At 49.6% G+C, this 26,860-nt stretch overlaps 1 protein-coding gene across 1 annotated transcript in view; it reads right to left on the minus strand.

Annotated features, from left to right (window-relative positions):
* Positions 1-26,860, minus strand: part of SCFD1 (sec1 family domain containing 1) — a 709,689-nt gene that overhangs the window by 534,915 nt on the left and 147,914 nt on the right. Inside the window, exon 9 of the mRNA XM_086936984.1 lies at positions 25,396-25,481. Coding sequence (XP_086793110.1) covers positions 25,396-25,481 — 86 coding nt within the window. The remainder of the gene's footprint in view (positions 1-25,395; positions 25,482-26,860) is intronic.

Below are 26,860 nucleotides of genomic sequence, written 5' to 3' on the forward strand. Positions count from 1 at the left end.
AGTGGGAAAAGCGCACGTGGAAACGGCCATTGGGGACTATGTGGAACCCAATTGGGGAGAGGGGGGCATATCCGCGGCCACCAAGTGGGAGGCCCTGAAGGCGGTAGTAAGGGGCGCTTGTATGGGACTTACCTATGGCGCCCGGAAACAGCTCCTCCAAGATCTCCAGAAAGCGGAGGACACCCTCCTGCAGGGCCAGCATATAGCGGACCCTTGTGCCCTATAGAGGTTAGAGGAACAAGCAGCCCGAGCTCGGCTGCATGACATCCTAGATAAGCTAGACAAATACACTCTGGGCCAATATAGGCAGCGCCTTCATAGGGAGGGCGATAAGTCAGGGCGGCTCCTGGCTTGGATTCTGAGGAGAGAGTAGACCCCCGAGCGTATGGTAGCCCTGCGGGACCTGAACGGTGACGAGGTCTATTCGGAGCAGGCCATCCTTAGGGTTCTCCAATCCCATTTACAACTAGTATACGCGGCGGACCCAGGTATTTCCGAGGTATCTTATCTCCCCTACTTACAGGGGTTGCATATGCCGACCCTTTCGGATTCGGACCGGGAGGAACTGGATGCGGGCCTGACATTGGCCAAGGTTCGTATGGCACTAGCCCGTTTGCCGCGTGCAAAGGCACCGGGGAGTGACGGGTTCCCACTGGAGTTTTATCATGAGTACCGGGACGTATTGGCGCCACTCCTGCTGCATGTCTACCAAGAGGCGTTTGAAAGTGGAAATCTCCCACAGAGCATGGCACAGGGGGTAATATGCATGATCCTTAAACCAGGGGGGGACAAGCACGACCCCTCGTCCGATCAACCAATTGCCATGATAAATACAGATATCAAAATTCTGACTAAATTATTGGCCACCCGGCTAGCACCCCATATGGAGCATTTAGTGCACCAAGATCAATGCGGTTTTATTCCTGGGTGGAACACGGCCATGAATCTGAGACGTCTGAATCACGTCCAGCCCGAGGTACGAGGTAGGGAAGAACAGACAATCCTGGTTTCAATAGATCTGGCCAAGGCCTTTGACACTGTTGACTGGGGCTATCTGCAAGAGGTCCTCTGGAAGATGGGCCTGGGGCCCAACTTTGGCCGTTGGATTCGCATCTTATACAGCTCCCCTCGCGCCAGGGTGCGTCTTGGAGCCACGAGATCGGACTGGGCACGAGACAAGGATGCCCTCTCTCACCACTACTTTTTGCCCTAGCCATCAAGCCGTTTGCTGTCAGGATTCGAGCCGAGAGGAGGCAGTGGAGTATCCAGGTGGGTGACACGTGCAATGTACTGTCGCTTTATGCGGATGATGCCCCGTTTTACTTGAAAACCCCGCGAGCGGCGCTTCCGATGTTACTACAACACCTGGACCGTTTTGGCCAGGTGTCGGGCTTGCGGCTTAATCGCAATAAGTCCCTAATTTTCCTGCTATCGGGGTTTGAAACGGTACCCCTTGAAGACTTGCCAGAGCTTGGACTGCGATGGGAACGGACCAGCTTCCGATACCTAGGCATCCATGTGACCTCGACAGAGTAGCAGTCCCTTGCCCATAATATGGACCGGGTGATTACGTCTCTCCAGCAATCCGTGTCCTTTTGGGACACCCTTCCACTGTCCCTAATGGGGCGACTAGGCTGTCGCGAAGATGGTGATGCTGCCAAGGACACTGTATATCCTTCAGAACACGTGCCCTCTTCCACCTAGGATTTTCCAGACCCTCAATACGCTGCTTACATCCCTGCTTTGGGCGGGTCGACGAAGCAGAGTGGCCCTTCGTACGGTCGTGCGCCCTTTGGAGGAGGGGGGATTGGAAGCCCTGCGCTTTGATCTCTACTATTATGCAGCGCAGCTACTTCCAGCTGCCTGATGGTTTGCAGATGCGGATGTATGGGAGACTGGATTACTGGCAGGAAGGGCAACAGTGCAGGAGCTCCGGTTGGCATTGATGCGCGGGTCAGGAGCCAAAGTCAAGCTACCCTATGGGGTGAGACACACAGCGGGCGTATGGCAACGTTTTATAGAAAGGATCCTACGCTCGGCGCAATTTCACAGGGATCTACCGATCTGGATACTGGCCCCCATGGTAGAAATAGACCACCATATGTCCTTCCGCGAATAGAGAGAGGGGGGCTGTGAGGTCCTAGCAGATCTCGACCCCTCGGAGAGCTTCGTGACGTATGAGCAGGCGGAGGAGTCATTTGGCCTTAGTGGCAGACAATACTTGCATTACCAAGGATTGCGTTCTGTAGTGCGCTCGATCTGGCCACAGTGCCCGGATATACCCCCGATGACTCATACCTTACATATCCTACTGTACTGCGGCAGAGGACGTAGGTTGATAGCCTTGCTGTATGCGACTATCAAACGTGATTCCGCCCCTCCGGTGCCATCGGCATGGGCGCGCTGGGAGGCAGACCTGAGAGTGCCTTTGGACCAAGGGCAGCGGAAGCGTATAGGGTTCTTGACGCGGCGGGTGTCCTGTAATGAGCGCTTTAAGCTCATTCATTTAACTTCCTTCGCCGTACCTATTTCACCGCGAAGACGGTGAGCCGCCTCTCGGAGGAGAGGAGGGATAACTGCCCCAGGTGCAACGTGGCGGAGGCGAGATTTTTGCATCTGGCCTGGGAATGTCCGCTGGTGGGCAGCTTTTGGACAGGGGTTGTAGGTCGCATAACGGCCACCACTGGCCTTAGGATCGAACTAACACCCCTACACTGCCTGCTGGCATTGGTCCCTAAGCCGGAGAAACGGAAACTCTCATATAAATTATTGCAACTGATGTTAGTGCTGGCTAGACGCAGGATCGCTATCACGTGGATGGGACAGAGGGCCCCCGATGTAGACACATGGCTTAAGGATGTGAGGGAATGGACACTTGCAGAGGAAACACACATGCAGAACACTCGAAGAGATGTAAAACTGCAAGAAGACCTGCTGGCGTGGCGTACCATGTGTATGACAGGATTGGCTACGGAAGGGCACTCGTCACACAGTGACTCTGATGGGACAAGTGGCGAATTATTTTCAGCGCAAGAATCGGAGGCTGAGGGGCAGGGAGGAGAAGACCACTGAGGGGTTACCAGAACAGTGCATGGAGCTGGGACTGGCCTGTATTCCTCACAATGTTATCTGCTTGCTATTATGCTGTACCACATGAGCTTACGTGCTTTCAGATGTTGTCCTAATCCGTGATGTGCCTTAATGAGTCCGTCGATCTGTATGCAAATGTTTTTAACGATCCCTTGGCGGGGGAGTTTTTTACCTTGTATATTTGCAAAATTGAAATATAAAGTTTAAAAAAAAGATTCTGAAAGGACACCTCCAATTCCTACGCGCTAGTGTCGCTCTCCAAAGATTCTGAAAGGACACCTTCAGCTCCTAAGCGCTATCGTCGCTCTCCAAAGGTTCTGACAGGACACCTTCTGCTCCTAAGCGCTAGCGGTACTCTCCAAAGATTCTTAAAGGACACCTTCGGCTCCTAAGCGCTAGCATTACTCTCCAAAGAGTCTTAAAGGACACTTTTGGCTCTTAAGCGCTAGCGCCACTCTCCCAAATTTCTTAAAGGACACCTCCAGGTCCTAAGCGCTAGCGCAGTTCTCTAAAGATTCTGAAAGGACACCTTCAGCTCCTAAGCACTAGCGTCGCAGTCCAAAGATTCTTAAAGGACACCTGCAGCTCCTGCGCGCTAGCATCGCTCTCCAAAGATTCTTAAAGGACACCTCCAGCTCCTAAGCGCTCGTGTGGCGCTCAAAAGATTTTGAAAGGACACCTCCAGCTCCTCAGCGCTAGTGTGACACTCCAAAGATTCTGAAAGGACACCTCCAGCTCCTAAACGTCATTGTGGTGCTCTAAAGATTCTTAAAGGACAGCTCCAGCTCTCGCTCTTCAAAGAATCTTAAAGGACACCTCAAGCTCGTAAGCGCTAGCTTCGCTCTCCAAATATTCTTAAAGGACAACTCAAGCTCCTAAGTGCTAGCGACCCTCTCCAAAATACTTGAAAGACACCTTCGGCTTCTACACACTGGCGTCCCTCTCCAAAGATTCTTAAAGAACAACTCAAGCTCCTAAGCGCTAGCGACCCTCTCCAAAGATTCCTAAAGGACACCTCAAGCTCCTAAGCGCTAGCGTGGCTCTCTAAAGATTCTTAAAGGACAGCTTCAGATCCTAAGCACTAGGGACGCTGTCCAAAGATCTTAAAGGATACCTCCAGCTCCTACGCGCTAGCTTCCTTTCTGAATCTTTGGAGAGCGGCACCTCCAGCTCCTAAGCGCTAGCGTGGCGCTCCAAAGATTCTGAAAGGACACCTCCAGCTCCTAAGCGCTAGTGTCCTTTCTGAATCTTTGGAGAGCGGCACCTCCAGCTCCTAAGCACTAGTGTAGCGCTTCAAAGATTCTGAAAGGACACCTTCAGCTCCGAAGCACTAGCGCCGCTCTCCAAAGGTTCTTATAGGACACCTACAGCTCCTAAGCGCTAGCGATGCTCTCCAAAGATCTTAAAGGGCACCTCCAGCTTTTATGCGCTAGAGTGGCTCTCTAAAGATTCTGACAGGACACCTCCAGCTCCTACGCGCTAGCGCCGCTCTCTAAAGATTCTGAAAGGACACCTTCAGCTCCTAAGTGCTAGCGTCATTCTCCAAAGATTCTTAAAGAACAACTCAAGCTCCTAAGCGCTAGCGACGCTCTCTAAAGAATCTTAAAGGACACCTCAAGCTCCTAAGCGCTAGCTCCGCTCTCCAGAGATTCTTAAAAGACACCTTCGGCTTCTAAGCGCTAGCTTCGCTCTCTAAAGATTCTTAAAGGACAACTCAAGCTCCTAAGCGCTAGCGACCCTCTCTAAAGATTCTGAAAGGACACCTCCAGCTCCTAAGAGCTAGCGTCGCTCTCCAAAGATTCTTAAAGGACACCTCAAGCTCCTAAGCGCTAGCGTGGCGCTTCAAAGATTCTTAAAGGACACCTGCAGCTCCGAAGCACTAGCGACTCTCTCCAAAGATTCTTAAAGGACACCTTCGGCTCCTTAGCGCTTGCGACGCTCTCCAAAGATCTTAAAGGACACCTCTAGCTCCTAAGCGCTAGCGTGGCTCTCTAAAGATTCTGAAAGGACCCCTCCAGCTCCTACGCGCTAGCGCCACTCTCTAAAGATTCTGAAAAAACACCTTCGGCTCCTAAGCGCTAGCGTTACTCTCCAAAGATTAGTAAAAGACATCTTCGGCTCCTAAGCGCTAGCGTTACTCTCCAAAGATTCTTAAATGACACCTCCAGCTCCTAAGCACTCGTGTGACGCTCCAAAGATTCTGAAAGGACACCTCCAGCTCCTAAGAGTCAGCGTGGTGCTCTAAAGATTCTTAAAGGACAGCTCCAGCTCTCGCTCTCCAAAGATTCTTAAAGGACACCTCAAGCTCGTAAGCGCTAGCGTCGCTCTCCAAAGATTCTTAAAGGACAACTCAAGCTCCTAAGCGCTAGCGACCCTCTCCAAAGATTCTGAAAGGACACCTCCAGCTCCTAAGCGTCAGTGTGGTTGTGAGAAGTTGGCCTGGTATATAATGCTCACTAGTTCTAGTGATCACTTTGTACCATGCCAAGCAACCCTTATGATGATGGTTGTAATTCAACCTTGTAGACCAGTTATCCTAGTGGTAACGTGGACAAAGCAGTCTTAGGCTAAACTCTGAAAGGCATGTGAAGCCAGCTGTTATACCATACACAACCCCCTTGAATACCAAATGAAAGGGACACCACACAGATATATATTGAAAATATATATTGATTTATTAACTATAAAATCCCCTGGACTCTTTATGAGCACAGAAGCACAAGCGTTAAATCACAAGACAGTTTAAAATACACAAAAGTTGCACAATATGGATGAGCCCTAGGGGCCACCTAAACCATATACTAAATAAGTGGTATAAGAGATACCAGGAGGAAAGTGAAGAGGCCTAGGGCCTTGGGAATCGCTGGAGCTATTCGAGACTGGAAATAACTAAGTCGGGAAAGGCCCACGGGACTCGGGTGCAGTGTTCAAAGTGCACGCACTTTACAATACAAAGTCTATGGTGCGTAAAAAGCACAAAGTTAGAAAGTTAGGAACCTTCCGAGTGACCTACGGAGCTGAAACTTAAAACACAGGCCCTTGGGATGTGTACCAGTGCAGGAGCACCGGCGGAGCTGAGTTACCTCACCCACAGGAAGCGGGTGCACAGGGTCGAAGATGTGTCGGGTTTCGTCACGCTGGTCGATGGTGCTTGGAGCTGAAGATGCTGCAGGCGGCTCGATGAGAAGAGTTCCGGTGGATCCAAGGGTGGATCTGAAGAGTTGAAGACCTGAAAGCAGAGGGGACAGTGTTCAAAGTCACTAGCCAGTGACTACCGTGGAACCAGATTGGAACCAGGCGATGTCGGGTGCAAACAGGCGTTGTCGGGTAGCTTCTTTCTGCAGCCACGTGGATACCCGGGGTCGAGGACGTCCAGGAGTCGGTCACGAGCTGTCCCACGTAGGCTTCTCGCTGTTGGCGGTGTCGGCGACCTGATCGGAGCAAACAGGCCTTGGCAAATGCAAGCCACGCAGAAGTTGAAAGATGCTGTTCACTCGGACCAGCAAGGTCAGAGCGGGTGCTCCTTTTCACAGGAGCTTGGGTAGGTCTGGAGCAACCAGACCTGCTGTTTAAATCTTCGGGTTCGTCGCCAAGATGGCCGCTGGCCGCGTGGCTAGTGGCCGGGATGGCGCGTCGAGTGGCACAGTGCAAAAGGGCCCCACGCAGATCGTGGAGATGCTGGGGGGCTGATCTTCGGTGCAAGGGCTGCTCGGTGGTGGGGGTTCTCAATCCCCAAAGCACAACGTCGAGGATGCCTCAGAAGCTGCGCAGTCAGCTTTACGAGTGTCTTCCAAGAGGTCCGGTCCCACGTCACTCGGTGCCTCCACGGGTCCCTTCTTTGCAGGGACTGTGGATCGGGCTCTGAGAGGTCTGGGAATCTGGTTCTTGTCGGGCTCTGGGCTCGGGCTCCGGCGGGAGGCGGCGGCAAAGCAGACGTCGAGTTGCTGGTTGGTGCCTGTGTTCACAGGGTGGTCACTCCTTGGCCACAAGGGAGATTCTTCTTCAGTCTTCTGTGCAGCAGAATGTCGAAGTCCAGTCTTCTTCTTAGTTTTAAGTTGATTTCGGGATGATCTGCTGTGCAATGGCACTGCTCCCCCTCTTATTCCAATCTAGGGGGTGGATCACCTACTAGGTCCCTCCTCTGGGAGGAACCAGGAAGGGGGGCGGTTACACCCCCTTTCCTTTGTCCAGCTCCGCGCCAGGACTGGGGCTGGAAGGCCCCAGAACCGGTTTGGGCTGGCCTATGCACGGGGACACCTTGTGTGCCCCGGGCATGTCTGATTCTATTCAGCCCTGTCCTACCCAATACACAAAATCCTGTCTGGGGTGGTGCTCGCACCTCCCAAGGCAGGAAACCCTTTGTCCAGGCCACCATCTGCCGAGTTTCGGTCAGCAGCAGGAGGCCAGACTTGTGTCTGTGGTGGCAGCGTCCATTTTGTGAAGCTGAGGCTCTGTTTAACTTTAACCGGGGTTAGGGTTACACACATGTCGTATCCCTCTAGAAGGGTGGAATGCTATCCCCGTCGCCAGAATTGGCGAGGGGATAGTATTCCAATTCGTATGACACCTTACTCGACATGTTTTGATAAAGCCAAACCAAAGATAGCATTTAACCGCGAGGATTATAATGCACTTAAGAGTATATGGTATGGCAATATCCCGGAACAGCTTAGGGAGTGGTTCCCGACAGCTGCAGACAGGCTCAGCTCATGCCAGAGCACCATCTCACATATTTCCAAGCACTCTGCCTCCAGGATTGATGAGGCCTTCCATAGGAGTGGCTGATAGGAACATATGTGTCCAGTTTAGGGTTAGGCACAGACATACTGTACCTAAGTAAGAGGTGGTTACACCGACTTACCCCAGCTGAGTGATCAGCCAGTTGTGTCAAATATGGAGGCCAGGCCAGGGGTGGCACAATACGTGCTGCAGCCCCTGGTAGGCCTTGGATACACCTATGCCCTGGGCACCTAGGGTGCACTATTACAGGGGCTCATAAGATGAACCAGTTCCAATTCGTAATGCACCTAGGGTGCATTGGCAGTAATTTAGAGAGAGAACAGCAGGCTGTGGGTCTGATTAGCAGGCCCACAGCCACATTAAGTCAGAAACCAGTGAAGCAAAAAGCAAAAATTTGGGGTGACCATAGGATAGCAGACCCTACTCTCCTACATAACCCCCCCCCAAACGCAGGGACATTAGACTAACCTTGACCAGTTGTGTCTTCATGTTCTAAGTGGAAGTACCTGGAGAGACCATCTGCGTTGCCATGGTCAGTCCCTGGGCGGTGCTCCACTGTAAAGTCCATCCCCTGTAGGGAAATGGACCACCTGAGTAGTTTGGGGTTTTCACCCTTCATCTGATTAAGCCATAGGAGGGGCTTATGGTCGGTCTGAATCTTGAAGTGAGTGCCAAATAAGTATGGTCTCAACTTCTTCAGGGCCCACACCACAGCAAAGGCCTCCCTCTCTATAGCTGACCAACGTTTCTCTCTGGGGGTCAGCCTTCTGCTAATGAAAGCAATGGGCTGGTCCTGGCCCTCTACATTAAGCTGTGAAAGCACTGCTCCCACTCCCAACTCAGAAGCATCTGTTTGGACAATGAACTCTCTTGAGTAGTCAGGACTCTTCAGGATAGGTGCAGAGCACATGGCCTTCTTCAGGTCATCAAATGCCTTTTGACAGATTTCTGTCCACTGAACCTTTTTGGGCATCTTCTTGGATGTCAGATCATTAAGAGGAGTCACAATGGACCCATAGTTCTTAACAAACTTCCTGTAGTACCCAGTCAGGCCCAAGAAAGCTCTGACCTGAGTCTGGGTAGTTGGAGGGGACCAGTCCTTGATGGTCTGGATCTTACTCTCCAGTGGTTGAACTTGGCCTCCACCTACAAGGTGGCCCAGGTATACAACCTTGCTCTGCCCTATCTGGCACTTTGTTGCCTTGATAGTGAGGCCTGCCTTCTGCAGAGCCTCAAGCACTTCCTTCAGGTGGATCAGGTGATCCTCCCAGGTGGAGCTAAAGACAGCAATATCGTCCAGATAAGCTGCACAAAAGTCATCCAACCCAGTGAGGACTTGGTTCACCAACCTTTGGAAGGTGGCAGGTGCATTTTTCAAACCAAAGGGCATCACCACAAACTGATAATGCCCACTAGGGGTAGAAAATGCTGTCTTGGCTTTAGACTCCTCAGCTAACCTGATTTGCCAGTAGCCAGCTGTTAAGTCAAATGTGCTCAAATATTTGGCAGAAGCCAACTTGTCAATGAGCTCATCTGCCCTTGGAATAGGGTGTGCATCTGTCCTGGTGACAGCATTGAGTCCTCTGTAATCCACACAGAACCTCATCTCTCTCTTGCCATCTTTGGTGTGAGGTTTGGGGACCAGAACCACTGGGCTAGCCCAGGGGCTCTCTGAAGGCTCAATGACACCTAATTCCAGCATCTTTTGCACCTCAGTCTTTATACAGTCCCTGACGTGGTCAGGTTGCCTGTAAATTTTGCTTTTTACAGGAAGACTGTCACCAGTGTCCACCACATGTGTACACCAGTTAGTCTGACTGGGTGTCAATGAGAACATATGCCTGTATGCCTGTAGAACTTGTCTGCAGTCATGTTGCTGATGTTCAGTGAGGCTGCCACCTAAGGCCACACCATCAACTGAGCCATCCTCAGGGTTCTGAGTGAGCAGGTCTGGGAGAGGGTCACTCTCTTCCTCCTGTCCCTCATCTGTAGCCATGAGCAAGCCCATGTCTGCCCTGCTGACATATGCCTTCAATCTGTTCACATGGAGCACCCTGTGGGGGCTCCTGGGAGTTCCTAGGTCCACCAAGTAGGTAACCTCTCCCTTCTTTTCCAGAATTGTATGGGGTCCAGACCATTTGTCTTGGAGTGCTGCTGGGGCCACTGGCTCCAACACCCATACCTTCTGTCCAGGCTGAAATTCAACAAGGACAGCCTTTTGGTCATGCCAAGCTTTTTGTAATTCTTGGCTAGCCTCAAGGTTTTTAGATGCCTTTTCCATGTACTCTGCCATCCTGGAGCGGAGACCAAGTACATAGTCCACTATGTCCTGTTTAGGCTTTTTGAGAGGTAACTCCCATCCTTCCTTCACAAGACACAGGGGTCCTCTTACAGGGTGCCCAAACAACAATTCAAAGGGGCTGAAGCCAACCCCCTTTTGAGGGACCTCTCTGTAAGCGAACAAAAGGCAGGGCAGAAGGATGTCCCATCTTCGCCTGAGCTTTTCAGGTAATCCTTTAATCATGCCCTTTAGGGTCTTGTTAAATCTCTCAACAAGCCCATTGCATTGTGGGTGATAAGGAGTGGTGAACTTGTAGTTTACACCACATTCCTTCCACATAGCTGTCAAATATCCAGACATGAAGTTGGTACCTCTATCTGATATTACCTCCTTAGGAAACCCCACTCTGGAGAAAACTCCAAGTAGGGCCCTGGCCACAACAGGAGCTGTTGTGGTCCTAAGGGGAATTGCCTCTGGGTACCTGGTGGCATGATCCACTACCACCAGTATGAATCTGTGCCCAGATGCTGTAGGGGGATCCATTGGACCAACAATATCAATCCCCACTCTCTCAAAGGGAACCCCCACCACAGGTAGTGGTATCAGGGGGGCCTTTGTTGTTCCACCTGCTTTACCACTGGCTTGGCAGGTTTCACAGGAGCGACAAAACTCCTTGGTGTCTTCAGACATGTGAGGCCAGTGAAAGTGAGGGACAAGCCTGTCCCAAGTCTTGTTCTGGCCTAGGTGTCCTGCTAAAGGAATATCATGAGCCAAGGTGAGTAGGAAGCCCCTAAATTGCAGAGGTATAACCAACCTCCTGGTAGCACCAGGCTTGGGGTCTCTAGCCTCTGAATAAAGGAGTCCATCGTCCCAATATACTTTATGGGCACCTTGAGCATTCCCAGCAGCCTCAGCAGCAGCCTGCTGTCTGAGGGGTTCAAGAGAAGGACAGGTTAACTGAGCCTGCCCCAAGTCTGCCCTAGAAGGTCCCCCTGTCCCCAGAAACTCAACCTGATCAGGTTCAAGTTCTTCAGGGACAGTTCCTTCAGGGGTCTCAAGATCAGTTTCCTGTGAAGCCTGATCCTCACTTGTAGGCAGTTGGGAAGGCGCAGCCTTAACCCTCCTGTTCTTCTTCTTGGGAGGTACTTGGTCCATTGTTCCAGGATCCAAGACCTGAGGTTCAGAGAGGCACTTTTTGGCCTGTGACCTGGTCACAGCAAGGACATGTGATGATATCCCTAACATCTCTGCATGAGTCCTGTACTCAACTTCTGACCATAGAGAGTTCTCCAGGTCATTGCCCAACAAACATTCTACTGGGAGATCAGCACTAACCACAACTTTCTTTAGGCCAGTTACCCCTCCCCAGGAAAAGTTAACAAGTGCCACACTATGTGTAGTAGTGACATTGCTGGCATTGGTCACCAGGTAATCATCGCCTGGCATGTATTGTCCAGGGTCCACAAAGTTAGGTGTCACCATAGTGACACTGGCACATGTGTCCCTGTAAGCTTGAGCCACTTTGTTGTTAATCAAAGGTGTCTGTCTGTATTTGCCCAGGTTACTGGGACTTATGTCAGGGGTCAAATCTATGTCCCCTTCACAAACCAGAACAGCCTGTGTAAGAGTTCTGACTAGGTCAGAATCTCCTTCAGTTCCCAAAGTGATTCCCACTAAACCCTTGGCTTGAGGACCAGCACTGCTAACTGTACTAGTGGGTGCAGGTGCCTTAGGGGCTGCAGTGCTGGGGGCTCCACCCTTTTTACACTCACTTGTCCAGTGAGAGGTGTTCTTACAAGTTTTACACCAGGGTTTCTTCTGACCTTCTTTCTTCTTCTTCTTGGAAGTTTGGGACCCACCCTCTGTCTCAGTTTGGGGCCCTGTTGAAGACTTCTGGTCTTTAGTTTTCTGCTCCCCACCCTTCTGGTCTGTTTTCTTCTGGTCACCACCCTGGTTCTGGTTCTGGTTCTTTTGCTTAACTCTGGTTCTTACCCATTTATCTGCCCTCTTTCCCAATTCTTGGGGAGAGGTCAAATCTGAGTCAACCAAATGTTGATGCAACTGCTGGTTCTGACAATTATTTAAAATTTGTTCTCTCATCAGCAAATTATACAATCCTTCATAGTCTGTAACCTTGCTTCCCAGCAACCATCCCTCCAGAGCCTTAGTGGCACACTCAACAAATTCAGACCAGTCCTGAGTCTGTGTCTTCTGGGTATCTCTGAACATTAACCTGTACTGTTCAGTGGTTAAGCCTAACCCATCAATCAGAGCACTCTTCAGGACCAGGTAGTTTCTAGAATCCCCATCACTAACTGTGAGGAGTCTGTCTCGGCCTCTACCTTCAAAGGAGAGCCACAAGATTGCTGCCCACTGCTCCTGAGGGATCTGCTGTACTCTGCAGGCTCTCTCCATTGCAGTAATCCATTTATGGATGTCATCCCCAGCTTTGTAGGGGGGCACAATCTTACTCAGGTTTCTATTATCAAAAGACCTGTCTTTATCCTTGTGGATATTGCTGCCACCAGTGGGTTCTATTACCCCACTCTCTCTAGGCTGTCTTGCTCTAGCAAGTTTCTCTTGGGCCAGGGCAATCTCTAACTCTTGTCTCTGGACTCTCAATTCAGCCTCTCTAATTTGAGATTCTCTCAATTTGGTCTCATGTTCCCTTCTCTGAGGGCTAGTCATCCTCCTTCTGGAGTGACCATGAGAACCTCTAGAAGCATAGGAGTTGTCAGAGTCACCTGAGTGAATCCTTCTCCTCCTAGGCTCCTGGTTAAGTCCACCTGAGGGTCTGAATGGGTTGTTACCTGATTCATTCCCAAGTTGACTTAAGTTAGCCTGGTTCAGTCTACTGACCAGCACCTGACTATCTCTGTCATCATCTGACTCACTGCTTTCCACCTCCTCCCCCTCTTCTTCTTCCTCTTCCTCTACATCTACTTGAGGAGCTCCAGTGATGGAGGCATCCTCATCTACTAGGATGATAGGGGCAGGGGGGTCTACAGTGTCATCCTCTGAAGGATGGCCTCCTTCAGCATTCCCTGTGGGGTTTGCTTTAGAGGTCTTTAGAGCTTCAGACTGATCCAAAAGCTCTCTTAGGTGGTCTGCAGTAGGGGAAGGCCCTGTCTTCAGACCCCTTAAGACACAAAGCTGTCTTAATTCCTTAAAGGGAAAAATAGCAAATTTGGATGGTGCCCTTGGAGGGTCACTCTCAACAGAGACATTCCCAGTGGAACCCTCTGCTCCAGACATTGCTCTAGTGTGGGTGGATGTGTTGCAATCTACCTACACTGGTGTTTACCTACTAAACCTATCTAGTAGTTGTAGCTAGGGTGTGCTACTCCCTTTGCTCTACAACAACTAAGTTCAGTAGAACTTAAGTATACTAGTCTTGTTTTATATGTACCTAGCAGGTACCTGTATGATCTTTCAAATGATAATCTCAAAGATTGTAATGGTAAAACAACAGCAAGCTCAGATCCCAATCCGCTGCTCACCAATGTGAGAAGTTGGCCTGGTATATAATGCTCACTAGTTCTAGTGATCACTTTGTACCATGCCAAGCAACCCTTATGATGATGGTTGTAATTCAACCTTGTAGACCAGTTATCCTAGTGGTAACGTGGACAAAGCAGTCTTAGGCTAAACTCTGAAAGGCATGTGAAGCCAGCTGTTATACCATACACAACCCCCTTGAATACCAAATGAAAGGGACACCACACAGATATATATTGAAAATATATATTGATTTATTAACTATAAAATCCCCTGGACTCTTTATGAGCACAGAAGCACAAGCGTTAAATCACAAGACAGTTTAAAATACACAAAAGTTGCACAATATGGATGAGCCCTAGGGGCCACCTAAACCATATACTAAATAAGTGGTATAAGAGATACCAGGAGGAAAGTGAAGAGGCCTAGGGCCTTGGGAATCGCTGGAGCTATTCGAGACTGGAAATAACTAAGTCGGGAAAGGCCCACGGGACTCGGGTGCAGTGTTCAAAGTGCACGCACTTTACAATACAAAGTCTATGGTGCGTAAAAAGCACACAGTTAGAAAGTTAGGAACCTTCCGAGTGACCTACGGAGCTGAAACTTAAAACACAGGCCCTTGGGATGTGTACCAGTGCAGGAGCACCGGCGGAGCTGAGTTACCTCACCCACAGGAAGCGGGTGCACAGGGTCGAAGATGTGTCGGGTTTCGTCACGCTGGTCGATGGTGCTTGGAGCTGAAGATGCTGCAGGCGGCTCGATGAGAAGAGTTCCGGTGGATCCAAGGGTGGATCTGAAGAGTTGAAGACCTGAAAGCAGAGGGGACAGTGTTCAAAGTCACTAGCCAGTGACTACCGTGGAACCAGATTGGAACCAGGCGATGTCGGGTGCAAACAGGCGTTGTCGGGTAGCTTCTTTCTGCAGCCACGTGGATACCCGGGGTCGAGGACGTCCAGGAGTCGGTCACGAGCTGTCCCACGTAGGCTTCTCGCTGTTGGCGGTGTCGGCGACCTGATCGGAGCAAACAGGCCTTGGCAAATGCAAGCCACGCAGAAGTTGAAAGATGCTGTTCACTCGGACCAGCAAGGTCAGAGCGGGTGCTCCTTTTCACAGGAGCTTGGGTAGGTCTGGAGCAACCAGACCTGCTGTTTAAATCTTCGGGTTCGTCGCCAAGATGGCCGCTGGCCGCGTGGCTAGTGGCCGGGATGGCGCGTCGAGTGGCACAGTGCAAAAGGGCCCCACGCAGATCGTGGAGATGCTGGGGGGCTGATCTTCGGTGCAAGGGCTGCTCGGTGGTGGGGGTTCTCAATCCCCAAAGCACAACGTCGAGGATGCCTCAGAAGCTGCGCAGTCAGCTTTACGAGTGTCTTCCAAGAGGTCCGGTCCCACGTCACTCGGTGCCTCCACGGGTCCCTTCTTTGCAGGGACTGTGGATCGGGCTCTGAGAGGTCTGGGAATCTGGTTCTTGTCGGGCTCTGGGCTCGGGCTCCGGCGGGAGGCGGCGGCAAAGCAGACGTCGAGTTGCTGGTTGGTGCCTGTGTTCACAGGGTGGTCACTCCTTGGCCACAAGGGAGATTCTTCTTCAGTCTTCTGTGCAGCAGAATGTCGAAGTCCAGTCTTCTTCTTAGTTTTAAGTTGATTTCGGGATGATCTGCTGTGCAATGGCACTGCTCCCCCTCTTATTCCAATCTAGGGGGTGGATCACCTACTAGGTCCCTCCTATGGGAGGAACCAGGAAGGGGGGCGGTTACACCCCCTTTCCTTTGTCCAGCTCCGCGCCAGGACTGGGGCTGGAAGGCCCCAGAACCGGTTTGGGCTGGCCTATGCACGGGGACACCTTGTGTGCCCCGGGCATGTCTGATTCTATTCAGCCCTGTCCTACCCAATACACAAAATCCTGTCTGGGGTGGTGCTCGCACCTCCCAAGGCAGGAAACCCTTTGTCCAGGCCACCATCTGCCGAGTTTCGGTCAGCAGCAGGAGGCCAGACTTGTGTCTGTGGTGGCAGCGTCCATTTTGTGAAGCTGAGGCTCTGTTTAACTTTAACCGGGGTTAGGGTTACACACATGTCGTATCCCTCTAGAAGGGTGGAATGCTATCCCCGTCGCCAGAATTGGCGAGGGGATAGTATTCCAATTCGTATGACACCTTACTCGACATGTTTTGATAAAGCCAAACCAAAGATAGCATTTAACCGCGAGGATTATAATGCACTTAAGAGTATATGGTATGGCAATATCCCGGAACAGCTTAGGGAGTGGTTCCCGACAGCTGCAGACAGGCTCAGCTCATGCCAGAGCACCATCTCACATATTTCCAAGCACTCTGCCTCCAGGATTGATGAGGCCTTCCATAGGAGTGGCTGATAGGAACATATGTGTCCAGTTTAGGGTTAGGCACAGACATACTGTACCTAAGTAAGAGGTGGTTACACCGACTTACCCCAGCTGAGTGATCAGCCAGTTGTGTCAAATATGGAGGCCAGGCCAGGGGTGGCACAATACGTGCTGCAGCCCCTGGTAGGCCTTGGATACACCTATGCCCTGGGCACCTAGGGTGCACTATTACAGGGGCTCATAAGATGAACCAGTTCCAATTCGTAATGCACCTAGGGTGCATTGGCAGTAATTTAGAGAGAGAACAGCAGGCTGTGGGTCTGATTAGCAGGCCCACAGCCACATTAAGTCAGAAACCAGTGAAGCAAAAAGCAAAAATTTGGGGTGACCATAGGATAGCAGACCCTACTCTCCTACAGTGGTGCTCTAAAGAGGACAGCTCCAGCTCTCGCTCTCCAAAGAATCTTAAAGGACACCTCAAGCTCGTAAGCGCTAGCGTCGCTCTCCAAATATTCCCAAAGGACAACTCAAGCTCCTAAGCGCTAGCGACCCTCTCTAAAGATTCTGAAAGGACACCTCGAGCTCCTAAGCGCTAGAGTCACTCTCCAAAGATTCTTAAAGCACACCTCAAGCTCCTAAGCGCTAGCGTTGCTCTCCAAAGATTCTTAAAGGACCCCTCAAGCTCCTAAGCGCTAACGCCGCTCTCCAAAGATTCTTGAAAGACACCTTCGGCTCCTAAACACTACCGTCCCTCTCCAAAGATTCTTAAAGGACAACTCAAGCTCCTAAGCGCTAGCGTCACTCTCCGAAGATTCTTAAAGGACAGTTTCAGATCCTAAGCACTAGGGACGCTCTCCAAAGATCTGAAAGGACACCTCCAGCTCCAAAGCACTAGCGCCGTTCTCCAAAGATTCTGAAATGCCATCTCCAGCTCCTAAGCACTAGCGTGGAGCTTCAAAGATTCTGAAAGGACACCTGCAGCTCCTAAACACTAGCGACTCTCTCCAAAGATTCTTAAAGGACACCTTCGGCTCCTAAGCGCTTGCAACGCTCTCCAAAGATCTTAAAGGACACCTCCAGCTCCTAAGCGCTAGCGTGGCTCTCTAAAGATTCTGAAAGGACACCTCCAGCTCCTACGCGCGAGCGCCACTCTCTAAAGATTCTGAAAGGACACCTCGAGCTCCTATGCGCTAGCGCCACTCTCTAAAGATTCTGAAAGGACACCTTCGGCTCCTAAGCGCTAGCGTTACTCTTCAAAGATTCTTAAAGGACACCTTCGGCTCCTAAGCGCTAGCGTTACTCTCCAAAGATTTTTAAAAGACACCTTCGGCTCCTAAGCGCTAGCGTTACTCTCCAAAGATTCTTAAAAGATGCCTGCAGCTCCTAAGCACTAGCATCGTTCTCCAAAGATTTTGAAAGGACACCTCCAGCTCCTAAGCGTCAGCGTGGTGCTCTAAAGATTCTTAAAGGACACCTCCAGCTCCTAAGCGCTAGAGTCGCTCTCCAAAGATTCTTAAAGCACACCTCAAGCTCCTAAGCGCTAGCGTTGCTCTCCAAAGATTCTTAAAGGACACCTCAAGCTCCTAAGCGCTAACGCCGCTCTCCAAAGATTCTTGAAAGACACCTTCGGCTCCTAAACACTAGCTTCCCTCTCCAAAGATTCTTACAGGACAACTCAAGCTCCTAAGAGTTAGCGTCACTCTCCGAAGATTCTTAAAGGACCGTTTCAGATCCTAAGCACTAGGGACGCTCTCCAAAGATCTTAAAGGACACCTCCAGCTCCTAAGCACTAGCGTCCTTTCTGAATCTTTGGAGAGCGGCCCCTCCAGCTCCTAAGCGCTAGCGTGGCGCTCCACAGATTCTGAAAGGACACCTCCAGCTCCTAAGCACTAGCGTGGCGCTTCAAAGATTCTGACAGGACACCTCCAGCTCATACGCGCTAGCGCCGCTCTCTAAAGATTCTGAAAGGACACCTTCAGCTCCTAAGTGCTAGTGTCACTCTCCAAAGATTCTTAAAGGACAACTCAAGCTCCTAAGCGCTAGCGACGCTCTCCAAAGAATCTTAAAGGACACCTCAAGCTCCTAAGCGCTAGCGACGCTCTCCAAAGATCTAGTGTCCTTTCAGAATCTTTGGAGAGCGGCACCTCTAGCTCCTAAGCGCTAGCATGGCACTCCAAAGATTCTGAAAGGACACCTCCAGCTCCTAAACGCCATCGTGGTGCTTCAAAGATTCTTAAAGGACACCTCCAGCTCTCGCTCTCTAAAGATTCTAAAAGGACACCTCAAGCTCCTAAGAGCTAGCGACGCTCTCCAAAGATTCTTAAAGGACACCTCAAGCTCCTAAGCGCTAGCGTCTCTCTCCAAAGTTTCTTAAAGGACACCTCCAGCTCCTAAGCGCTAGCGTGGTGCTCCAAAAGATTCTTAAAGAAAACCTCCAGCTCTCGCTCTCTAAAGATTCTTAAAGGACACCTCAAGCGCCTAAGGGCTAGCGACGCTCTCCAAAGATTCTGAAAGGACACCTCAAGCTCCTAAGAGCTAGCGTCGCTCTCCAAAAATTCGTAAAGGACACCTCCAGCTCCTACCCGCTAGCGCAGCTCCCCAAAGATTCATTACGGACACCTTCGGCTCCTTAGCGCTAGCAACGCTCTCCGAAGATCTTAAAGGACACCTCCAGCTCCTAAGCACTAGCGCCGCGCTCCAAAGATTCTGAAAGGACACCTCCAGCTCCTAAGCGCTAGCGCAGGTCCTCAAAGATTCCTTTTTTTAAAAAAGTTTTTTTATTTTCCAATGCAGTGTATACAGTGTTTAACATCTTCGCCGCCCCCCCCCCCCACTTCCCCCACCCCTACATTTACAAAATTACCAGGTTTTCAAGGACACAGAAGTATACACATATGTTGTACTAGCCAGGTGGTGAGAGGTCTCAGATGTCTAGTCCCTTCTTTCTCCCTTTGCAGCCTTTTTTGGCATACACAGCCTTTTCAAGATGATAGGTTGCCATTAGCCTAGCCAGCCATTGGAAGAAAGGAGGCAAGTCAGCCTCGATCCATGCTGAAGCTACACAGATCCTCCACACTGTCATGGCTACAAACACCAACGCCCCTCCTTTTTTCCTACTAAGCTCTTCTTGTGTCCCCAGCATAATTGTTGTAGGAGACCTTCCCCAGAAACTCCTGTATCTTAAGAAGGACAGGGGTAAGTTTTTGGCAGGTGGCAAACATGTGAATAGTCTCGGCGCCAAACTCGGAGCAGCGAGGACACAATGTCCCTTTACCCGTTCCCCATTTGGCAATTTTACTAGGCGTAATATATAAAAAGAAGATGGTTTTAAAGTGTTGCGACTGTAATTTTGCTGACAGCAGGTCGCTTTGGGATAGTACAAGTGATTTAAAAAACAAACTATAAGGCACCTCTAGTTTTGTGAGCCACTTATCCGCTATCCTGGGTAAATCATCTGGGGTTTCGCTATTTAGAGCAGCGTAAATAGGGCCTATCCGTGGAGTCACTGGGGTCCGTAGAAAATTGACAAATATAACCTCTGAGAACACAGCGAGTCCCCCAGCCTTTTGAGAAAGGAAGTCATGAATAGCAAGATATTTAAAGGTGTCTTAGTTTTTTAAACCATATTTATTTTGTAGGTCAGCAAAGGTTTTGACTCCTTCGTTTGAAATTAAGTCTCCTAACTTTGAGATGCCTACCATGTACCAGTCTGTTAGGTAGTTTCGGCCAAAGATAGCGGGCAAGTTACAGTTCAGGCTAATAGGGGTATAGTAGTTAAACCTTCCCAGCCCGTAAATTCGATGTATGTTGCTAAACACTTTAAAAGAGTTCATCAACGTCTTGAAACCTAAACGCTTGTAGTACCCAAAGGATACCTGCCTGAACAGACAGCCATGAGACTCCTCTCCCAGTAAAAGCCAGAATGGAGAAGGAAGACCGATTGCCGGAGTAAGAGAGTGTTCTTTCATCAGGTCAGTGCTGTATTGCAGAACTGAAGCCCAGTAATAGAGTACTATATTCCAGTGGGATGGAGCGAAAGTAATAGAGCAGTTTCGGGAAGTAGGTCATTTTAATTACATTACATCTTCCCACGAGGGTCAGATGCAGGTTGTTAATTTGTTTGAGGGCTCTTTCTGTTTCGGAGGCCAAGGGGGTTAAGTTCTCTGTTACGGTTTCATTAAAGTTGGCTGTTATTGTCACCCCAGGTATTTGGCCTTCGTAACTTCCCGGCTGTTGTTCCACTTAACTTCTTTGTTAATTATTATTTGTGTTTTGTTACTGTTTAGTGCATACCCCAAGATTTTTCCAAATTTTTGTGCCTCCAGTTCCAGTGCCAGAATAGCACTTTCAGGTTCATGGGTAGTAATGGTCAGGTTGTCAGCGTACGCCATGATCTTAGTGTTGACTCCCTGCGTGCTCACTGCCAAGTTTGCTGAGTTTTCTTTCACTTTTCTTGATTAGGGGGTCTATATAGAGGGCAAAAAGAAAGGGGGAACAGGGACAGCCTTGCCTCGTGCCCCGAGAGATATTGAAATACTCAGATAGCCTCCCGCTGATCGACACACAGGCCGTCAGGCTCTGATACAGAGCCTGTACTGCTTGTGTAAGTTTAGCCCCCAAAGCCCATCCTCTTCATGACACTCCACAGAAACTGCCAGGAGACCCGATCAAATGCTTTTTCAGCATCTAGCAAGATCAAAGACATCGGGCCTCCTGACAGGTGTGCTGCGTCAAACAGAGTGATAGCCCTCCTAATATGCTCGGTAGTGCTCTTTTTTGGAATGAATCCGTGCTGCCATTCTGACGCCAAAGACTATATTACCGAAGATATTCTTGTTGCGAGTATTTTGGAACAGACCTTGGAGTCACAATTTATTAGAGTAATTGGCCTGTATGAACCCATCTCGAAGGGTGATATATCTTTTTTTGGAAATATAGAGATTTTGGCATTGGACCAGAAGGCAGGAGGGGAAACCCAGTTGAATATAGCGGTTACTACATCAAGAAAAATGGATTTTAATTGGGGTGCGAATATCTTGTAAAACTCCACAGGAATACCGTCTATTCCTGCGGCTTTACCATCAGGCAGTCTAGCTAAGGCTGCTGAAATATCATCCCATGTCGGAATGACCTCCAGCTGCGCGCAGTCGCCCTGATTAAGCTGCCTGAGTTCTCTGTCTTGTATGTAGCTGGCAATTTTAAGTTCTACTAGTACAGTTGGCCTGTTGTTTTCTTCTGAGTATAACTTTGCGTAAAAGTCTCGAAAGCCCTCTTGAATCTTAATAGGATCACTGGTCTCTATCCCCGTTGATAGTTGAATTGTAAGTATTTTGCTGCTTACGGCCTGCTGCCTAGTTTTGACAGCAAGATGGTGGCCAATACTATCGCTACACTCATAATGAGTTTCCCGCATAGCCGCCCACTTAGCTGCTGTTTTTTCTGCGAACACTGCCCCTATTTCTGCTTTGGTGAGTGTAACTTCATTTTGGGTGTTCTCAGTCTCCATTCCAGTTTGTACCATTTGAACTAATGTGGTTTACGCTCTTTTTAACTTTTCCTGTAGATCAGTCATTAGTTGTTTGTCTTTTTTGTTTTTTCTAATTGAGAACCTTAAAGTCTCACCCCGAATACCCGCTTTTAGTGTGTCCCAAACTATCATGTTAGAGGCCGTTCCCAAGTTTTTTTCCAGAAACTCATGAATCCTGGCTTGCATGTGAGCCCGGTAGCCTGCATCTTGTAGGAGTGCTTTCTCGAAGCTCCACCTTGGTATCTCCTTCCAGTTCCCCAACCCCCCAATATTCAGGATAAGCAAATTGTGGTACGACATGAAAAGCGGGACCATGTCTATAGTGCATTTGCCTAATAAGGAAGATGAGATCAGGAAGTAATCAGTAGCGGTTGGTGACTTTTGAAAGTGGTGGGGCGGGTGCAGCACTTAAAAGTGACCCCCCATCGTGAGACGTACACCCTGCACTTCACCGCCAAAGAGCAGCCCGATGCAAGGCGGGTGGGGGTCGGGGAGCAGTCCACTGCGCGAGGTGCCATACCGCTGTCAGTGGTCCAGGTTTGTGGTGTTAGGAGCTTAGTGTGCTGGGGAACCGGGTTCGATCCTCGCGTGGGCTCAGCATCCTGATTCTGGGCAATTCACTAATCTCCCCGTGCATACCAAAAATAAATGTGTCTTTGTGCTACGTAACTGGCGTTCGTGTAAAGCGCTCCGATACCTACAGGTCGAGATCGCGCTATATAAATCACCAGCAAAAATAAATAAATGAAAAGCACTCACTGTTTTCAGCTATCAGCTTCATCACGGACCGTGTTGTAGCTGGTTCAACGAAGGAGGAAAGTATGAAACCAGCGCAGGAAGCAGTATTTGAAATCCCGCCTCCAATTGTCATAGGGTGACTGTATCAACAGTCATCCAGTCAGAGGAGGAGGCGGGATCCTAGAACTAGCAGACTGTTCTAAACTTAGCAGAAGATCGAAAGATGATGCATCGCAAACACTTTACTACATTGACCAGAGTCCTTAGGGGCGACACCGCCGGTGTGGGAGTAGTGTGCGGCCCCACCCCCATTTGTAACTTTAAAGCTCCCTTGAGCAGCGGGCTGACGAGCCTGGGATCCCACACCTACGCGCCGGAGTGGTACTATACCTGGCAGATATTGGAAGCCATCGGCAACCCCAGAACACTGCCTATCCCTGCTGACGAGGGGTGAAACCCCGAACCACGTGTCCAGGGATGGCGAAGACAGCGAAGATAGCAGAAGATCGAAAGATGATGCATCGCGAACACTTTACTACATTGACCAGAGTCCTTAGGGGCGACACCGCCGGTGTGGGAGTAGTGTGCGACCCCACCCCCATTTCTAAACTTAGCAACGTCAGAGATCCGGGCGAGCCGAAAATCCGACCGAAGCCCTGGCAAACCAGCTGCTTCAGGTAGTGTCTGCTTGCCCTCACTACTGCCTCACAGACACACTCTGCACATGTGTGACTTGGGCGATATTGAAAACGTACGTCCACCACACATGCGCAGGGTGTGTCTGTACACTACCTGCTGCACTGCTACCAGAGTGCCGCTCGCTGTCTCTGACCACCAGTCTCCTTTCATCTCTTTCTCCTTCTTCCGAGACTGGTGGTGCTCCGCCCCATACGCCCTCATGCAGGAACCGCGTCTGGAAGTAATCTAGTCTAACAAATGATCGGTGTGGGGCCGAAAAATAGGTGTATCCAGGTTGTCTGGGGTTAAGCTTAGACCAAACATCACTCAGCCCGTGGGTTTGTGCTAGATTAATTAACGCTTGATGCGCCAAGGGTTTTCTGCCTTTGTATCTCCATTTTCTTCCTATTTCCCGGGCATGTGGCAGATTAATGTTGAGGTCACCGCACAGGATTATTGGAGTGGGCCAGTGAGCTAGCTCTCGAGAGGTCATATTAATGATACCTGGGTCGTCAGCGTTGCTGCCATAGATTGAGCATACAGTAAAAGGGGGACTTGGGGAAAGGTGGCATTCAGAAATCACCCATCTGCCCAATGAGTCGGATTTAACACAGGAGTTTTTTATAGGTAATCTCCTTTCAGCTATGATTCCTACCCCTTTCGTTTTAGCGCCCTGAGTCGTAGCCCCAATGATTTTGTACCCTAGTGAGTTTAGCAGGTGTTTCTGTGATCCCTCTATGTGCGTCTCCTGGAGACATATATCGCCCCCCAAAGACCGTAAGCCTTGTGCTACTTTTTGTCTCCTAAAGGAACTTGTGGCTGCTCTCGTCTAGCACATTCATGTGTGAGGGATAACGCTTTCTAGAGCAGTATAGAAACCGCCACTATCTAAAGCTGTGTGTTTGCACATGAGCTGCTGTAACCTCATGTATCAGAACTCTGCATTAAATCATGAGTGTGCGCCTTCTCAGCCATGTCCGTCTGGCTTTGACAAAGCTACTGTCCTAAACCCATATCACCTTGCCCCTTTTGATTTAGCTTTGCCTTCAGTTCTCAGCCCTTTCCTTACAGGTCACTAAGACAAAACTGAGTCTACTGCATCATCTTTCAGGAATGCGTAAGTTAGCAAACATGTATCTGTCCCTTAAGCGCACTCAAATGTGTGGTAGTGGAAGGACTACATATTCCATCCCTTCTAGGATTCATTTCAGTTCTCCGCTGCTATCCCTTCAATTTTACAATTTAAACTATTGAAACTAAAGTGAAAAAGCAATAAGAGATACATCTTGTGAACCACTCTGTCATTCTAGTTTTTTTCCTTCTTGTTTGAATGCATGAGTTTTGATTGGTCCGGTTCGAATAGGTTTTGTTTTAATTACCTGCCTGACCTCATGCTCCCAAGACATTGTTTTTTTCTGATTGAAGCCCTATGCTGCTACCTCTTCTATAACTTCTGAGAGTAACAACAGACTTGAGCCAGGAGCAAAACATGAATTACCTGAACCATGGGTCCTGCAGCAGTACCAGAACCCGGACTTTCTGAGTAGCACTTGAATCTGGAGGCTTATGAGCAAAGCCTCAACTGGAAGATTGAAAGAACATGTGATGCGGGTCTATCAGCACCATCTAAACTGGGGTCCACTCGTATGAGCTGGCACAATGCTAAAGGCGGACCCAAGTCCACCCTGAACTATGGTCCTACAAGCACTTCAGTAATGCCTGAACGTAGGGCTCTAGGTAGTAAATAACTCATCTCAGGTTTATTAGTCTGGACTACAGGCCCATGCACCCTGCCTGGAATTCTAGTCTCCTGGAGTAATACCAGAATTACAAAAGTCTAAACAGCCTTTGAAATACCTGAAAGACATTCATTCAGCAATATCAGAAGTGACAGTTAACAGGTCAAAAAGACCCAGATGGAATAATCGTACTGCAGGCCTAGAAGTAATTTCAAGCTGGCTGTTCACACCTGAACTAGTGCCCTAGGAGCAGTACTTGAACCAGTTCTAAACATGTAAGATCTCAACTATTAGGCCATTAGTAATACCCAAAGTGGTTGAACAGAGTAACATCTGAAGTATCTGCCCACTGATAATACCTGAACTGGTTGCGAGTAAGCAATGTTTTATCTAGTTGTCCATCAGTAATAATTTATCTAGTAGTCCATCAGTAATAATTTAACTAGTTGTCCACAAGTAATAACCGAACGAGTAGCTCGCAAGGAATAGATGAGCTAAATGTCCATGAGTAATACCTGAACTAGCTGTCTCCCTGAGGTAGGTGTCTATTACTGATAACTCAACTAGTTGCTCTCCCAGTAGCGCTTGAACTAATAGTCCATGTATAATATGTACTCTTGTTGTTGAGTATACATACCTCCTAAAGGTCCATTAGAAGATAATACCTGAATTGGTTGTCTATTAGTAATTCCAGAGCTAGTGTTCCATGTGTAATGCCAAACCTAGTTGCTGATTAGTGATACCTGAACTAGTTGTACATTCGTAGTACCTGAACTGGCCGGCTCCCATGTTGTCGCCTGTGAATAGACTGTTCCTTGCGTCTCGCAGGTTCTCTCGTAGCTTCTTATCCAGTTTCTGGCAGAGGCAGGAGGACAGATAACAGCAAAGAGTTAGAAGCCATACCTCTAAAGGAAAGGGCCACATCCACATGACTTGAATAAATATGGAATGTAAACTTCAATATATATATAAATTCCAAAGGTCAGAGAAAGCATGTGCCCTAATAGACATACTTAGGGGGTCATTAGGATCGCGGACGGACTTGAGTCCGTCCGCGACCCCAGAGCATGAGGGAACGTCCGCATGGGCTGCGGCGTTCCCTCTGTGCAGATTAGGATGTGACCGCCTGGGTGGCGGTCACATCCTCTATTTTTAACATTGCTGCGGGTGGAGCTTCAAGCTGCACCCGCAGCAATGTTAAAAATGCATGCACAGCATTTGCGTGCACAAAGCGGCAGGCACCGTGCGGTGCCTGCTGCATTGTGCACGCAAATGCAGGGGGGTACCATAGGTACCCCCCATGTGCACCCCCACCCCCCACTACACCTAGGGGGCCCGCAATGGGCCCCTGCAGTGCAGTTACACATGCTTTTCCACGGCGGAAAAGCCGCCGCGGAAAAGCATGTTCCCAAGCACATCCTAATCTGGCTGACGGTGTCTAAGAGACACCTTCACCATTTTAGTGCTTTTCCGCCGCGGTTGTAAGCCAGCCGCGGCGGAAAAGCTGCGGACCTAAACCATGACCCACCAGCCATCCTAATGTGGCGGTGGGTCCTGGTGGGTCCGCAGAGGATTTTCCGCATCCTCCGGGCCGGCGGTGGCTTCCGCCGGCCCAGAGGATGCGGAAAATCCTCCATCCTAATGACCCCCTAAGTGTGGAGCAAAGCAAGTGGCAACTAGAGTGTAAATGGTCATAAACCATGAGCCAAGAAATCCTGCATGTTGGTAAGCAAGTAAATGCAAGCTTATAACACCACCCCACCCTAATCTAAATTTTTGCAAGTACCAAGAATTGTTTCTTCAAGTCCCCTTCTTTCCTAGGAATCTACAAAGAAACCGTGAACATTTTGCAAAAGAAAGAGTTTTAACATCCTGTTTTCCAAGGCCTCTGCTCTTCTGAGTGGTCTTCTGAGGTCAAGCTCAAAGGTGACATGCCAAGGCATATCAGAAAAGGGCCAAAGCAGATAGTGTCAACTCCTCCTTCTGGGGACATTACATCCAGAAATCGGCAGTGGGCCAGAACTGCTGCACACCATATATAGCCACTAAGTGCTTTTCTTTCACAACCACACCAAGCTCTGCACACCTACCACTCTACAGCCAAGGCCCGAATTTAGGGATGTCTGTTTAGTCTAGAGAGAGAATCAAAGAAAGGCGAGATACCCCCCACCTATTTAATGTAAATAAGTGACCTCTGGGAGTTCAGTCAACGGAATGTGCTTCGCAGTTATATG

The sequence above is a fragment of the Lissotriton vulgaris genome, chromosome 9 (genome assembly GCF_964263255.1).
Source record: "Lissotriton vulgaris chromosome 9, aLisVul1.2, whole genome shotgun sequence".
In the NCBI taxonomy this organism is placed as follows: domain Eukaryota; kingdom Metazoa; phylum Chordata; class Amphibia; order Caudata; family Salamandridae; genus Lissotriton; species Lissotriton vulgaris.